Source organism: Oryctolagus cuniculus, chromosome 17 (genome assembly GCF_964237555.1).
Source record: "Oryctolagus cuniculus chromosome 17, mOryCun1.1, whole genome shotgun sequence".
NCBI lineage: Eukaryota > Metazoa > Chordata > Mammalia > Lagomorpha > Leporidae > Oryctolagus > Oryctolagus cuniculus.
Genome location: NC_091448.1, coordinates 36559790 through 36576883, shown reverse-complemented (window position 1 = coordinate 36576883; position 17094 = coordinate 36559790). Strand labels below are relative to the sequence as shown.

General features: G+C 41.4%; 1 protein-coding gene across 15 annotated transcripts in view; it reads left to right on the top strand.

Annotated features, from left to right (window-relative positions):
- The window catches only part of BCAS3 (BCAS3 microtubule associated cell migration factor), a 607306-nt gene that overhangs the window by 90127 nt on the left and 500085 nt on the right, over window positions 1-17094 (top strand). For all 15 annotated transcript variants that reach the window (XM_070061000.1, XM_070061002.1, XM_051824721.2 and 12 more), the window contains one exon: window positions 6343-6415. In XM_070061000.1, the coding sequence (XP_069917101.1) occupies window positions 6343-6415 (73 nt within the window). The remainder of the gene's footprint in view (window positions 1-6342; window positions 6416-17094) is intronic.

Below are 17094 nucleotides of genomic sequence, written 5' to 3'. Positions count from 1 at the left end.
ACGTGGATGAAGGGGCCCAAGGGCTTGGGCCATCTTCTACTGCTTTCCCAGGCCACAGCAGGGAACTGGATTGGAAGTGGAGCAGCCAGGACTGATGCCTATATGGGATGCCGGCACTGCAGGTGGCGGCTTTACTTACTATGCCACAGTGCCAACTCCAGTGTTTTTCTTTTTATACTTGGTTTATTTCACTTAGCATACAGTTTTGGAGGTGGTTCCATTTTGTACCATGTGATAATTTCTTTTTTAAGATTGAGAAAGATATTCAAGTATGTAGTATAGAACACATTTCTAAAAATTTTTTTAGGGCCGGCACTGTGACATAGCAGGTGAAGCCACTGCCTGTAGTGCCGGAATCCCAGATAGGTGTCGGTTCAAGTCCTGGCTGTTCCACTTCTGAGCCAGGTCTCTGCTGTGGCCTGGGAAAGCAGTACAAGATGGCTCAAATCCTTGGGCCCCTGCACCTGCATGGGAGACCTGGAAGAAGCTCCTGGTTTCTGGCTTTGTATTGGCACAGCTCTGACCGTTGTGGCCACCTGGGGAATGAACCAGCAGATGGAAGACCTCTCTCTCTCTGTCTCTGCTTCTGCCTCTCTGTAACTCTGCCTTTCAAATAAATAAATAAATCTTTTAAAAAATAAAAAAGTTTAAAATTAATTTATTTGAAAGTCAGAGAGAGGGGCCAGCATTGTAAAACCATCGCCTGTAAAGCCGCTGCCTACACCCATGTTGGGGACCTGGAAGAAGCTCCTGGCTTCGAATCAGTGCAGCTCCAGCTGTTGCAGCCAATTTGGGAGTGAACCAGCGGATGAAAGACCTCTCTCTCTCTCTGCTTCTCCTCCTCTCTCTGTGTAACTCTGACTTTCAAATAAATAAATAAATCTTAAAAGAGAGATTGATTGATTGATGAATTGATTCATCTTCCATCTGTTGGTTCATTCCTCTGATAGCTTCAGAGGCCGAGTCTGGGCCAGGCTGAAGCAAGGATCCAGGAGCTTCTCCAAGTCTCCCATGTGGGTGCCAGGGGCCCAAGCACTTAGACATCTTTTGCTGCTTGTCTCAGGCCATTAACAGGGAACTGGATAAGAAGTGGAGCATCCAGGATATGAACCGATGCCCATATGGGATGCTGGCATTTCAGGCTATGGCTTTGCCATGTGCCACAACATTGGCCCCTATATCACATTTTTAAAGAAGATTTTTTTATTTATTTGAAAGGAAGGGGGGGAGAGATATAGATAAATAGATAACTCACTCTTCCATCCACTGATTTACTCCCCAAATGGACTCAACAGCAGGATTCTGGAACTCCATCTGGGTATCCTACATGGGTGAAAGGGACCAAGTACTTGGGCTCTCTTCTGCTGCTTTCTCAGGCACATTAGCGGGGAGCTGGATTGTAAGTTGAACAGCTGGGGCTGGAACTGGCAGTTCTGAATGGGTTGCTGACATCACAGGCAGCAGTTTAACCCATTGCACCACAACACTTTCCCCCATTTTATATATATATATATATATATATATATATATATAGAGAGAGAGAGAGAGAGAGAGAGAGAGAGAGAGTCAGTCATTAATTTGTAGACTTTTGGGTTGTTTCCATCTTGTGGCTGTTGTGAATAATGCAGTAAATATGTTTGCAAGAGCTTGCTACATTTATTTTTAAATGGTAAGATTTAAAAAAACTGGAAATTGAATGTATAAATAAAACATTTCTTTCACAGATTTATACTTGAGGTTTTTTTTTTTTTTTTTTTTTTTTTTTAGATTTATTTGGAAGTCAGAGATACAAAGAGAGAAAGAGAGAGGGAAAGAGAGAGATCTTCTATCCATTTGCTTACTCTCCTAATGACCACAATGGCTGGGGCTGGGCCAGGCAGAAGTCAGGAGCCAGGAACTAAAAATGTGGGATTCCCACATGGATTCAGGGGCCAAGGACTTGTGCCTTCTTGTACTGCTTTCTCAGGTGCACTAACAGGGAACTCATTTGGAAGTAGAGAAGCTGGGACTTGAACCATACTCATAGAATGCCAGTGTTGCAGGTGGTGGCCTAAGCTTTTGTGCCACAACACTGGCCCCATATACCTGATTTTTTTTTTTAAATAAAATGATTATTTAAATATTTGCATTGTGTGAAAGACCAAATGACAGAGAAAGAGAGATCTATCCATCAATCCGTCTTGTATCCATTGTATTCCCAAATGCCTGTAACAGCCAGGACTGGGTCAGGCCAGAGTTAGGAGCCTGGAACTTGATCTGGGTCTCCCATGAGATTGACAAGGGCCCAAGCACTTGTTCTGTGATCTGCTGTCTCTCAGTTTGCATTAACTGGATGCTAGATAGGAAGTGGAGTACGTGTGACTTTAATTAGATGCTCTGATAAGGGATGCATCCATTCCAAGTGGAGGCTTAACCTGCTGTGCCACAATGCCCTCCTCTGTTCTTGAGTATTTTATCTTTTTTTTTTTTGAGCAACTATCAGTGATACCGTATTTTACATTTCAGTTTTCATGTGCTCATGGATAGTATCTTTTTGTTAATCTCATAGTCTGTGACCTTGCTAAGTTAATAACTCAGTAGATTTAGGGTTTGACAATTTATAAAGTTGATTTCTTTGAATTTTCTGTTATTATCTTCCAGCAGTATTTTGTTTCTTCCTTTTCATCTGGGTGCCTTTTATTTTGTTTGTTGCCTGTTGTGCTTAGTAGAACTTCCAATGTTGTCCTGAATAGCAGAGGTGAGAGTGGATAGCCTTACCTTGTACCTGAACTTAGAGGAGAAGGCATTCATTCTTTATGATGTTAGCTGTAAGTTTTTATTATAAACTATATCAGTCAAAAATAATTTATTTGCTTATTTGGGAGAGACAGAGGAAGAGCGCCTGTTGGTCCATTCCCTGAATGCCTCCAAGGGCACCCAGACTGTGCCTTTCAAAAGATGGGAGCTAGGAATGATCCAGTTACTGGAGCCATCACCATTGCCTCCCAGTTTGTGCCTCCCAGTGTGAAGCTGGAGTGAGAAGCCAGAAGTGGGCACTGAACCCTGGCTCTCTGACAGGGTTTGTGGGCATCTTAACTGCTAGGCCAAATGCCCACCCCTGGTTAAACCATTTAAAGAGTAACCAGTTGAATTTTTGATCCTATAAACAATGTGCTTTTTCTCTTGTTGCTTGTGGAACATCCTGAAATTATATATTCTGATGTGGGACTGTTAAATCTACTGTGCTAGAACCTGAGGGTGCTTGTGAACTCATACTCTTATTTTGGGGGAAAGTTTTGAATTATTTCATGGATAATTTTCCTCTTTCTATTTTCTCATTTTGGAACTCTTGCTATCTATATAATGGATCTTTAATCCTGTTCCTGGGGGCCAGCGCCATGGCACAGTAGGTTAATCCTCTGCCTGAGGCACCAGCATCCCATATGGGCGCTGGTTCTAGTCCTGGCTGCTCCTCTTCCAATCCAGCTTTCTGTTGTGGCCTGGAAAAGCAGTGGAAGATGGCCCACGTCCTTGGGCCCTTGCCCCCACATGGGAGACTGGGAAGAAGCACCTGGCACCTGTCTCCTGGCTTCGGATCAGTGCAGCTCTGGCCGTTGCGGCCACTTGGGGAGTGAACCAATGATGGAAGTCCTTTCTCTCTATCTCTCCCTCTCATTGTCTATAACTCTACCTCTCAAGTAAATAAAATCTTTAAAAAAAATCCTATTCCTGTAAAATTTTTAACACAGGTTATAAATGCTGTTTTTTTCTCTTTTATGTTGTTCTTCTCTCTTTACCTCTGATGGCTGTGTTGAGTTTCTAAGTAACATCTATCTTGTTTTTTTAATTTCCAAGAGCTTTCTTTTAAAATCTAAACATCCGTTTTTCATTGTATTTTTATTGTTCCATGCCTTTAAAATCTTCCTATATCCTGGAAATGATTAATGATATTATTTTTGTTGTTTTCTTCCTGTCTAGTGCTAGACACTTTTCCAGATGACTGTTAATCTTTGGCTGTCTGCATATTATTGTCAGTGTTAAAATGAAAAGAACATTGAAAGTTCTGTGTCTAGAGTTTTTCATGGTTTAATTTTTTAGTGTGTGGTACTTTGATTGCGCTGTTTGTTTGTTGGAGCCTTCCAACGGATAGCATATTTTAGTCTGTGCTTATGGACTTGTTAAATTCCCCCAAGAAGAAGCTCCTGTCCAGGGCATAAAGTTCTGTGGCTTGTGTTCTGGAAGAAGGATCATGGAGATGGGGCATGGCTGCTTTAGTATAAAGTATAAATGCTGTCATTTAATCCTCTCTCTGTCTCTGTTTTTCTTTTTGATGTGTTTTCTATCCCCTTCTACCCAGTGTACTTCTGTGTTACCATCTCTGGGGAATAGCCTTTCAGTCCTTTGTTGGCAACAGGCAGCATGAGTTACCTGAATGAAGGTCTTGGGAGCTAAGTTTTTTCAAAAGGCCTACAACAAATCCTGGCCTCTTTATTTTGGCTCCATCTTCTTTCACATCCAGTCCCAGTTGTACAGGTGTTATCAGTCAATGTGCCTTTTAAAGATTTCAGGGTGTAGTTTGAATCTCAGAGTTTTCTTGTCTTAAATTTTTATTTAAGACTACAAAGTCAATCATGAGTCATCTATTTCCTAAATTTGGTGGGATGGTTATATATTTTTAAAATCTGCTTATTTAAGAGTTTTCATAAGGCATAAAATGAAATGTATGTTGTCAGGCTGCTATTCACTTAGCTCCAAAGTTGGAACAACCACTTATTTTTCTGTTTTGATGTTTGCCTCTACATGTAACAACAAAGCAGAGACTTTGGTGTAAATTTGTATATTCACATTGTTTTGAAAACTAAAAAGTATAAAATTTTGGTTCAGTTAGATATTTCCTCTTACTTCCCTCTATCTTCCATATTTTCTATTGTCTCCCATTGAGAACTGTCAGTCCATGATTTTTGATGTGTTTTGTAGTGTGGAAATGTTGGTATATATAAAAATCATCCCTTTTTTTCCCCCTCTTCATTTGAAATATGGTGTACTATTATACATATTCCTTTTTCAACTTTGTATCTTCTGTCATTTATGGACTACTTAATTCTTTTTCAAATTTTTAAAATTTGTTTGCGAGAGAGAGTCAGAGAAAAAGTATACTCTCTTCTACTGAGTCATTCCCCAAGTGCCCCAGAACAGCCAGGGTTGGGCTGTTCTGAATGTAGGAGCCAGGAACCCATTTACTTGAATCATTGCTGCTGCCTCCCAAGGTCTGCATTAGCAGGAAGCTGGAATCATGAGCCAGAGGCAGGTATTGAATCCAGGCACTTTGATGGGTATCCTAACTGGCAGGTTAACCAGCTTTACTGCTAGGCTAAAATGCCTGCCCCATTTTGTTGTTGTTCTTTTTAAAATATACTTTCATTTATTTGAATATCAGAGATCTTCCATCTGCTGATTCACTCCACAAATGCCAACCACAGCCAGGGCTGTATGAGGCTGAAGACAGGAGATTAGAACTCAAACCAGGTTATCCACATGAATGACAGGGACCCAAGTACTTGAGCCATTACCTACTCAAGGTGTGCATTAGCAGGAAGCTGGAATTGGGAAGCAACTCCTTGGCTTGAACCTAGGGATTTTAACAGGAGATTTAGGCATCCCAAGAGGCACTTTTTAAAAAGATTTATTTATTTTTTACTTGAGAGTCAGAGTTACACAGGGAGAGGAGAGAGAGAGAGAGAGAGAGAGAGAGAGAGAGAGAGAGAGAGAGAGGTCTTCCATCTGATGGTTCACTCCCCAGTTGGCCGCAATGGCCGGAACTGCACCGATCCAGAGCCAGGAGCCAGGAGCCAGGAGCAGGGTGCAGGGGCCCAAGGACTCGGGCCATTTTCTACTGCTTTCCCAGGCCATAGCAGAGAGCTGGATTGGAAGTGGAGCAGCCGGGACTAGAACTGGTGCCCATATGGGAAGCTGGTGCTTCAGGCCAGGGTGTTAACCTGCTGAGCCACAGAAATTATTGTTAATGAAATAATAATTTCACAGGTTTATAATGTGAAACTATTACTATTGGATTAATGTAAGTTGGTTGTAAGTTTTCTGATATGTTCACTAATATTTTGTTAAACATGGGAGGTGATTTCATGTACATGGGTATAAGATTGAAGTTGGTGACATTTAAAAACTCATTTTTAAAAATGATTTTGAAAAGGCTAGTTTAACTTTTAATGGTTACAGGTTTATTTAGCTTTTCTTTCTGTTCAGTCAAGTGTATAAATTAAATCAATTTATGTTGACTTTTCATATTTTCAGTTACAAATATTTTGAAAGCGTGAAGATTACATTGTCTTTTCTTCTCATTTTCAGGTGCTCAAAAGTGTGATAGTTTTGCTGAAAAAAGACCCCTTCTTGGTGTTTGTAAGAGCACTGGATCATCCGGGTAAGGAAATTGAAACAATTGAATCTCCTGTTAGAGATTTGCGTTATATTCCAGAAGGGGAACCTTGATGTCTTAAAATTTTTGCATCTGTAAAACTAAATTCTCAGAAAATGGAAGTAAAACTTGTGACCTGATGATAAAACTTAGTATTTTTTTCCCTAACTTTAGTTTTTATATGTGGGGTGATAGCAGGACCCAAAAGAAAGCCAGTGGTAGGGGCCGGCGCCGCGGCTCACTAGGCTAATCCTCCGCCTAGCGGCGCCGGCACACCGGGTTCTAGTCCCGGTCGGGGCGCCAGATTCTGTCCCGGTTGCCCCCTTCCAGGCCAGCCCTCTGCTGTGGCCAGGGAGTGCAGTGGAGGATGGCCCAAGTGCTTGGGCCCTGAACCCCATGGGAGACCAGGAAAAGCACCTGGCTCCTGGCTCCCGCCATCGGATCAGCGCGGTATGCCGGCCGCAGCGCGCCGGCCGCGGCGGCCATTGGAGGGTGAACCAATGGCAAAGGAAGACCTTTCTCTCTGTCTCTCTCTCTCACTGTCCACTCTGCCTGTCAAAAAAAAAAAAAAAAAAAAAAAAAAAAAAAAAAAAAAAGCCAGTGGTAGGTCAGAATATAATCTGGAAATAAAAGATTACAATTATTGAGGGCATCTTTTTCAGTTTGTGTTCCTCATATAGTTACTTTTGTGATCGATTATGCAGAGTGACTTTTTTTTTTAAAAGATTATTTATTTGAGAAGCAGAGTTAGAGAGAGAGAGAGAGAGAGAGAGAGAGAGAGAGAGAGAGAGGTCTTCATCTGCTGGTTCACTCCCCAAATGGCTGCAACGGCCAGAGCTGGGCTGATCCGAAGTGAGAAGCCAGGAGCTTCTTCCAGGTCTCCTACATGGGTGCAGGGGCCCAAGACTTGGGCCATCTTCTACTGCTTTCCCAGGCCACAGCAGAGAGCTGGATTGGAAGAGGAATAGCCAGGATGCATGCCAGCACTCATATGTGATTCCAGTGCCACAGGCAGAGGCTTAGCCTTCTGTGCCACAGTGCTCGCCCTGTGCAGTGACTTTTTCTAAACATAATTCTATTTAAAATTACATTCAGCTGCTAGTAAAGTTATAAGCTAGTAGCTACACAAATCATGTAATTAGAAGTGTATAGATAGTCTGAGCTAGTGTAATGGGTCTTTGATGTCATGAGAGAACCACTTTCTTTCTAGCTTTGTTATTCTTTATTTTGACTCTTTTTCCTAATAACTTGAAATAGGTACTGTCTTTTCACATACTACATCTCCTTAACTTGAATTCTTAGTTGCAGAGATTGCTGGAAAATGATTAAAATTTTAGTAGTGCAGAGTTTATGAGGCTGGCAGCTAGGCGTCTCTCAGATCCTTTCAGATCATACTGTGCATTTCAGAAACATGGGGCTTGGAAACTGGATGAATGTGAAAATGATACAACATCTTTAGGTCACAGTATATATTTTTTTAAAGATTTATTTATTTATTTGAAAGGCAGAGTTACAGAGAGGCAGAGGCAGAGGCAGAGAGAGAGAGAGACAGACAGACAGATCTTTCATCTCACTCTCCAGATGACCACAACTGCCAGAGCTGGGCTGATCCGAAGCCAGTAGCCAGGATCTAGGAACTTCTTCTGGCCTCTCACATGGGTGCAGGGGCCCAATCACTCGGGCCATCTTCCACTACTGTCTCAGGCCATAGCAGAGAGCTGGATCAGAAGAGGAGCAGCCGGGACTCGAACTGGCACCCATATGGGATGCTGGCACAGCAGGTGATGGCTTTGCCCACTATGCCACAGCGCTGGCCTCTGGAATGACAATTTTTTTAAAAAATATATTTACTTGAGGTAGAGAGAGAGTGAGCATAAGAGAGCTTCCATCTACTAGTTCACACTCCAAATGCTTACAGGGGTTGGAGGTGATAGAGACCAAGGCTGGGTGTTGGTAACTCAATGCAGGCCTCCCAAATGGGAGGTAGGATCCCAATTACTTGAGCTATTACTTCTGCCTTCCAGGGTCTGCATTAGTGACTCAGGAACTGAAAGAAGGTGTTGAACCAAGGTACTCTGATATAGGTTGTAGATATCTTTAACCCACTAGCCCAAATATCTGCCCTAGATAATGGAATCTTGCTTCTGAAAGTATAGTTTTATTTCATAGGATTGAAAGCAAATTTCCTCAAGTTTATTTTGGGGTAGAAATAGGTGTGGTGAAGGGACTGGTGCCTGCAACACTGGCATCCCATAGAGGTGCTAGTTTGAGTCCTGGCTGCTCCTCTTCCTGTCGTACTCCTTGCTAATGTGCCTAGGAAAGCATCAGAAGAAGGATCAAGTCCTTGGGCCCCTGCACCCACATGGGAGACCCAGAAGAATCTCCTGGCTCCTGGCTTAGGCCTGGCCCTACCCAGCCACTACAGCCATTTGGGGAGTGAACCAGAGGATAGAAAATCTTAATTCACTCTGTCTCTTTCCCTGTAATTTTTCCTTTCAAAGAAATAAAGTCAATCTTCAAAAACAAAAAGATTTAGAAAGATGAGGGAACCAATGTGTTAAGAAGGGAGCTGAATGTGAATGGGATTTATAGAGAAAAGGAGTAAGCCACTGTGATGCAGTGTTTGTTGACTTTGGTTTTTCAGGGGTGTGTTGGTGTATGAAAGCCTACAAAAGGGTGTGTTTTTAGATGAAATTCAGCTACCTGCGTATCATCTTGCTTTAGATTTTCCATTCTTCTTTTTTTTAAGATTTATTTTATTTATTTGAAAGAGTTAGAGAGAGAGAGAGAGAGATAGACAGAAAGAGAGGTCTTCCATCTGCTTGTTCACTTCCCAGATGGCCACAACAGCCGAGCTGCGCCAGTGGAGCAGCTCAGAAGTGGAGCAGCCAAGGGGCTGGTGATATGGAGCAGTGGGTTGAAGCACTAGCATCCCATATGGGTGCCGGCTTGAGTCCCGGCTGCCCCACTTCCTATTCAGCTTTCTGCTATGGCCTGGGAAAGCAGTAGAAGATGGCCAAACTCCTTGGGCCCCTGCAACTGTGTCGGAGACCTGGAGGAAGCTCCTGGCTCCTGGCTTTGGATCTGCGCAGCTCTGGCTGTTGCGGCCAATTGGGGAGTGAACCATCGGAGGGAAGACCCCTCTGTCTCTCTACTACTTCTCTCTCTGTGTAACTCTGACTTTCAAATAAATAAATAAATCTTTAAAAAAAAAAATAAAGAAGTGGAGCAGCCGGGACTCGAACTGGCAGCCATTTGGGTTGTCAGCACTACAGGCAGTGGCTTTACCCACTATGCCACAGTGCCAGCCCCAACGATAAATAATTTTTATATGCTTTTTTAAAAAAGATTTATTTGTTTATTTGAAAGACAGAATTACAGAGAGGGAGAGGGAGAAGGAGAGAGGAGTCTTTGATCTGCTGGTTCACTCCAAAGCCAGGAGCCAGGAGCTTCTTCCGGGTTTCCCACGCGGGTGCAGGGGCCCAAGGAATTGGGCCATCTTCTACTGCTATCCCAGGCCACAGCAGAAAGCTGGATCAGAAGAGGAGCAGTCAGGACTAGAACCAGTGCCCATATGGGATGCCGGCGCTTCAGGCCAGGACTTTAACTCACTGTGCCACTGCACTGGCCCCAGATTTTCCATTCCTAATCAGTTTTGTTTACTATGACTGAGGAGATTTGTTTTTATGGAATTTAATTATTGAAATACCACTTTGTCGTAGAATAAACTCCAAAGGAAGGGTAGGGTATTCTGTTTGGTTATGAGATCTTTTACTCAGGTAAGGTGTGTTAGAGTCCTCTGTAGAAATAGAACCAACAAGGGGTATGTGTGTGTGTGTGTGTGTGTGTGTGTGTGTGAATGTGTGTATGTGCATGCACACACACATGAATAGGTTGCTAAGTCCAAAATCTGTAGGGTAGGTTGGTAGGCTATAAGAAGAGATATTGTTCCAGGCTAAAGGCAGAATTCCCTCTTCCTCTCAAGTATGTCAGTCTTTTTTCTGTTAAAACTTTGAAGTAATTGAATGTGATCCACCCATTTTTTTTTTTTTAAGAAAGCTTTTATTTAATATATAAATTTCCCAGGTACAGCTTTAGGAATATAGTGGTTCTTCCCCCCCATACCTGCTCTCCCACCCCCACTCCTGTCCCACCTCCTGCCCCCTCTCCCACCTAATTCTTCATTAAGATTTGTTTTTACTTATCTTTATATACAGAAGACCAACTCTATACTAAGTAAAGATTTCAGCAGTTTGCATCCACACAGACACACAAAGTATAAAGTACTGTTTGAAGACAGAGCTGGATCAGAAGTGGAGCAGCTGGGTCTCGAACTGGCACCCATATAGGATGCCGGCACTGCACTTTACCCTCTGTGCCACAGCTCCGGCCCCCATCCGGCTTTGTTTTTGTTGTGTAAAATTGCTTTAGGTATTAGTGGTCTCCTGTACCTTCATATGAATTTCAGCATCATTTTTTCTAGATCTGAGAAGAATGGCTTTTATATTTTGATTGGTATCACATTGAATCTGTATATTGCTTTCAGTAATATGTACATTGTGATGATATTGATTCTTCCAACCCATGAACATGGAAGATTTTTCCATTTTTTGGTAACAGCTTCTATTTCTTTCTATATGTTTTGTAATTTTCATTGTAGAGATCTTGACATCCTTGGTTAAATTTATTCCAAGGTATTTGATTTTTTTTGTAGCTATTGTGAATGCGATTGATCTTAGAAGTTCTTTCTTTGCTGTGGCAATGTCTGTGTATACAAAGGCTGTTGATTTTTATGCATTGACTTTATATCCTGCTACTTTACCAAACCCTTCTATGAGTTCCATTAGTCTCTTAGTGGAATTTTTGGAATCCCTTATATATAGAATCATGTCATCTGCAAATAGGAATAGTTTGACTTCCTCATTCCCAATTTGTATCCCTTTGATTTCTTTTTCTTGCCTAATGGCTCTGGCTAAAACTTCCAGGGACATAGTGAATAACAGTAGTTAGAGTAGGCATGCCTGTTTGGTATGGTACCATATCTCAGCGGGAATGCTTTCAGCTTTTCCCCAGTCAGTATGATGCTGGCTGTAGGTTTGTCATAAATTGCCTTGATTATGTTGAGGGATGTTCCTTCTATACCCAGTTTGCTTAGTTTTCATCATAAAAGGGTGTTATTTTAAATGATTTTTCTGCATCTATTGAGATAATCGTATGGGTTTTGTTCTGTTTGTTAATGTGATGTATTACATTGATTGATTTGCAAATGTTGAACCATCCCTGCATACTGGAGATAAATCCCACTTAGTTTGGGTGGCTGATCTTGATGGATTCAATTGGCTAGAATTTTGTTGAGGATTTTTGTGTCTGTGTTCATCAGGGAAATTGGTCTGTAATTCATTTTCTCTTTTGCATCTTTTAGGTTTAGGAATTAAGGTGATGTTCACCCACATTTTTTAATGAGAATGTAGTTTACTTCATCTCAGTTGACCTAAATGTTAATCTTATCCTAAAACAAATATCTTGGTGTTTAGTGTTCTAGCTGATGCATGAAATTAATCATCATAGGTGTAGTGAAGATTATTTTGACAAAATAGCAAGTAGTTTGAAATAATTTGTTATAAATTTCCTTCCTCTCCTCCTGTTTTTGCTTCTTAAATTGATTTTGTAGCAGGGCAATGATATTGTTAGAAGATTTCTAATATGTCTGGATCATTTGCAAGATAGTTTTGAGAATGGTTATTGGTAAGTAATGAAAAGAAACATTTGATTTAAGTTTGTAAGTCATTTCATGGAGTGCAGAGCAGGGTAAATGTTTCTTGTTATTCCTGTATCAGAGCTCTCTTCTTGCCTGTGTGCTCTCCTTTTCTCTCTTGTTTTCTCCCTTTCTAATGCAAGAGACTGGCTGGAAATAAACATTCTGTTTTTGCTTATTTATTTGGTGACCTGATTACAATAAACTGAACTCTTGCTTGTTTTGTGTTTGCTGAAGTGCTTATCATCTTAACAAGGACATTTATATGTAGGATTGTTTCATATAAGTGTAGCATTACCATAGTGGGTGAATAATTTAATCTGTGCAAGTTAGTATCTGTGTATTTTATTTTTGTGTGTAAATGTTTGTAGTTGGTTAGCACATAGTGACGTAAACTTTAGGATCTACCATTGCGAAGAAAAAGCATTTTCTATATCTTCTTTTTTTGTGTTATTAGGAAATGTGTTCTTTTAAAATTTTTATTTTATTTTATTTGAATGACCAAACAGTTGTGACAAAGATATTCCATCTGCTGGTTCATTCCTCAACTGCCCAGAACAGAATGGGTTGTGTCAGGCTCAAGTCCGAGGCTAGGAAATCATTCTGGGTCTCCCACATGGGTAGCAAGGACATAGTTGAGGCATTACCTGCTGCCTCCTAGGTATGTTAGCAGGAAACTGGATTGAAAGTGGAGGTAGTCCCTCTGAGATGTGATCCAGGCATCCTGGGTGGTGGCCCAACCAGTTGTGCCTCAGTGCCTGCCCCAGTGAAGGGTTTCTTTCGAAATGGCTTCAGTCCCTCTGAGTTTCTGGTGAGATTCTAGTCTCTGGCTGCTTTTTTTCTTTCTTTCATTTACCCCAAAGCTCTGAAGGAACACATCCCATTTCTGATGTGTGTTCTTTCTGATGCTTTCCTCTGTCTAATAGCTCTGGTCCTGCATAAATTGTTATCTCCTTGCTTTTGATACCCTAGTAGCAACACCCTTGATGTCAGATCTGTTTTTAAAATTTCCCTATTGAGGATGAGGTGCCCTTCTTGTGAGAGTAGATCCTATGTGATTTCCTTTGTTCTGCTACTTACAAGACCATCAAATTCCTGCTTTATTCTCCAAGTAAATCCTGCTGAGTTCTACTGCCAGCTCTGGAACAAATAGCCAATTTTGAATATTCATAACACCCCAAGTAAATGTTATTTAAACATGGAGTTTTTTTCCCTCCTGGTTTTTGTGTAGTGTGATTTAGGGATGATTTTGTTTGCTTCCCTTGTTGATTTGTGTTTTTTGGAAGATACTCGCATTAGGTGGCCATATAGACATGCAGAAACACAGTTGTAAAAGTAGGCGAGTTGTGTTTTACTTATGTAAACCATGCTTGTCTTTCCCTCTTATTAAGGTATTATAGTGTTGCTTTATTTAGTAGTGACTATTACTGCTGTAATATGTACATTATCCCATTCTATAAGCATTCAACTAGTAAGCATATGGTTTATCTTGATCACACAGAGCAAGAGCTTAATAAAATAGATCATGTGGTGATGTCATCAGGTCATGGAGTCTCATGTTCAGTTTTGTGAGGTGTTATTTCAGAGAATCCTGGTGTCATAGTCCATTCCTACCACTATAAGTAATGCAAATGGGGTAATTAGTACATAATAAGTTTATTTCTTATGCTTCTGGAAGGTGGCAAGTCCCAGAATAAGGTGAAGGCAGGTTTGGTGTCTGATGAGGGCCTTGCAGATGGGTGGGAAAGTCCTATTATTTTCCCTTTACTCTCCTTTTTTAAAAAAATATTTATTTATTTACTTGAAAGAGTTAAAGAGAGAGAGATATTTTCGATCCGCTGGTTCACTCCTCAATTGGCCACAGTGGCTGGAGCTGTGCTGATCTGAAGCCAGGAGCCAGGAATTCCTCTGGGTCTTCCCATACGGGTGGAGGGTCCCAAGGACTCTTCTACTGCTTTCCCAGGCCATAGCAGAGAGCTAGATCAAAAGTATAGCAGCTAGGACTTGAACTGGTGCCCATATGGGATACTGGTACAGCAGGTGGCAGCTTTACTTGCTATGCCACAGTGCCAGCCCCTCCTTTTAAAAAAAAAAAGATTTATTTTATTTATTTGAAAGAGTTACAGAGAGAGAGGGAGACACACACACATTCGCGCACGCACACACACACACACACACACACACAGAGAGAGAGAGAGAGAGAGAGAGAGAGAATGAATGAATGAATGAATTTCCATCTACTGGGTCACACCCCAATTGGCTACAATGTCTGAGCCCAGCCAATGCTGAAGCCAGGAGCCAGGAGCTTCTTCCAGGTTTCCCATGTGGGTAGCAGGGGCCCAAGCACCTGGGCCATCCTCCACTGCTTTCCCAGGCGCATTAACAAGTAGCTGGATCAGAAGTGGTGAGGCCAAGACTCAAACCGCTCCCATAGGGCATGCTGTCATCTCAGGCTGCAGCTTTACCTGCTGCATAACAGCACTGGCCCCATCAAACTCTTTTATCAGGTTGCTAACACCGTTCTCAAGTCACTGCCAAACGCCTCATCTCTTGATACTGTCAACACTGGTGATTAAGTTTCAATGTAAGAATGTGGTGGGACACATTTAGACCATAGGAGTTGCTAAAGTAAAAAAAACTGGAAAAGTATTAATGAACATTTCTCTTCTATTTCTTACATTTGTGAGAACAGAAATTGGCTAGAAAATTATTAAACTTGGACCATCTCTGGAGTCATTTCACTCTAATATATGTTTTATGTGGCAGTATTGGAAAGAGGTATATTTTCCAAGAGCCAATTCTCATCTCTCCTGAGATAATAGTCTAGAAATTCTCACAGGAGTTCTAGAAATCTGACATAGTGAATGATAGAGGATAGTAGCCTGTAAAGTATGTTTGAATAAAGAAGCTTAAAAAGCAAATCTAGTGGCTGCTTTTGCAGAGTTTAAAAGGACTTCTACCTAGAGTGATATTTATGAATCTGCTATTGATTTTGTTTTCTACAATTTTCTTCATGTGTTGTTTTAACCTAAAGTTGGTACTCCTTAGTTTTTTTTTTAATTTATTTTATTTATTTGAAAGTCAGAGTTACACACAGAAGGAGACACAGAGAGAGAGAGGTCTTCTATCTGCTTGTTCACTTCCCAGTTGGCCACAATGGCCAGAGCTGCATCGATCTGAAGCCAGGAGCCAGGAGCTTCCTCCAAGTCTTCCCACGTGCGTGCAGGGGCCCAAGGACTTGGGCCATCTTCTGCTGCTTTCCCAGGCCATAGCAGAGAGCTGGGTGGAAAGTAAAGCAACCGCAACTCAAACCAGCATCCATATGGGATGCTGGCACTGTAGGCGGTGGCTTTACCCATTATGCCATAGTGCCAGCCCCGAAACTCCTTAGTTTTCATTGATACTCTTAAAACTATGGATGATTGTATAGTGTAATGGAAAGAATTATGACCTTTGAGAAATTATTAGCTGTATGAGCTAGTTTGATTGATAGCTCTTTGGCTTGTTGCCTTTATTTACAAATTTCTGCTGGATGTAATTAATATGCTTGGTTCTTTTTTTTAAATATTTTATTTGTTTATTTGAGAGGCAGAGAGAAAGATTTTCCATCTGCTGATTCACTCCCAAAATAGCCACAGTGACTGGAGCTGGGCCATCCAAAGCCAGGAGCCAGGAGCTTCTTCTGGGTTGCCTGTGCAGATGCAGGGGCCCAAGTACTTGGGCCATTTTTCCCTGCTTTCCTAGGCCGTAGCAGAGAGCTGGATTAGAAAAGGAGCAGCCAGGGCATGAACCAGCTCAATATGGGATGCTGGCACTGCAGGCAGAGGCTTCGCCTGCTACGCCACAGTGCCAGCCCCTGTGTTTGATTCTTAAGAGGGTTAAATGAGGTAGTGGTTTCAGATATTGACTATAGTCTGGTAGGTATTGGGTAAATCTCATATCACTTGAGTCAGAAAAATCTGAAGCATGGCTAGGGAACACTGTCTACCAGGAATTTGAATGTGTGTATATATATGTATATATATTTCTGTTCATATATATTATGCAAAAATACATATTTGTATTCGTAAATCTTTTTTGTGGTGGGAGCGTTGCCTCTTGGAGTAGTCTAGAAATTTGACTATGCCAGCATTACATGGGGTCGCCCTTTATTAATTTTTTTTGTAGCCTAATTCAGTACTGTATGTAGTTGTTTTTACCTTCCCTGGAAAACGGTTGTTAGCTTCTATTGTCTAAAGCAACCTTTATTCTTTATTGAGGTATTTATTTCAACTTGATAGATTTTGACATTTGTATATACCCATGAAGCCATCATTTTGATCAATATAATGAGCATATCCTTAACACACAACTCTTTTCTCATACCTCATTGTAATGCATCCTTCATGCTGCTGCCTAAGCAGAAGTATGTTCCTGTGCATAGGTTTCTTTGAATAGCAGTGAAGTCTTTACTATGCAATAAGCTTTTTTTAGGCAATGCTTTGCTATCACAGTTTAAAGTGACTTTAGTAAATTGTTAAAAATATGGGGATGGATGTTTGGTGTACTTGTTGGGGTGCTGTATCAAAGTGTCTGAGTTCAGATCCTGTCTCTGCTTGCAGTTTCAGCTTTCTGCTGATGTTTATTACGTGAGGCAGCAGACAGTCGCTCAAGTAGTTAGGTGTCTGCCAGCCACAGGGGAGACCAAGTTGAGTTACTGGCTCCTGGCTTGGGATGGGATGAGTTTGTGGATTGAACAAGTGGATGAGAAATCGCTCTGATTCTCTGTTTCTGACTCTTTGTCTTTCAAATAAATAAAAGAACATATAAGTAAATTTTAAAAAATACATAATGGGGCCAGCGTTTTGGTGTAGCATGTAAAGCCACCACCTGCAGTGCTGGCATCCCATATGCATGCTGATTTCAGCTCCACTTCCCATTCAGCTCCCTG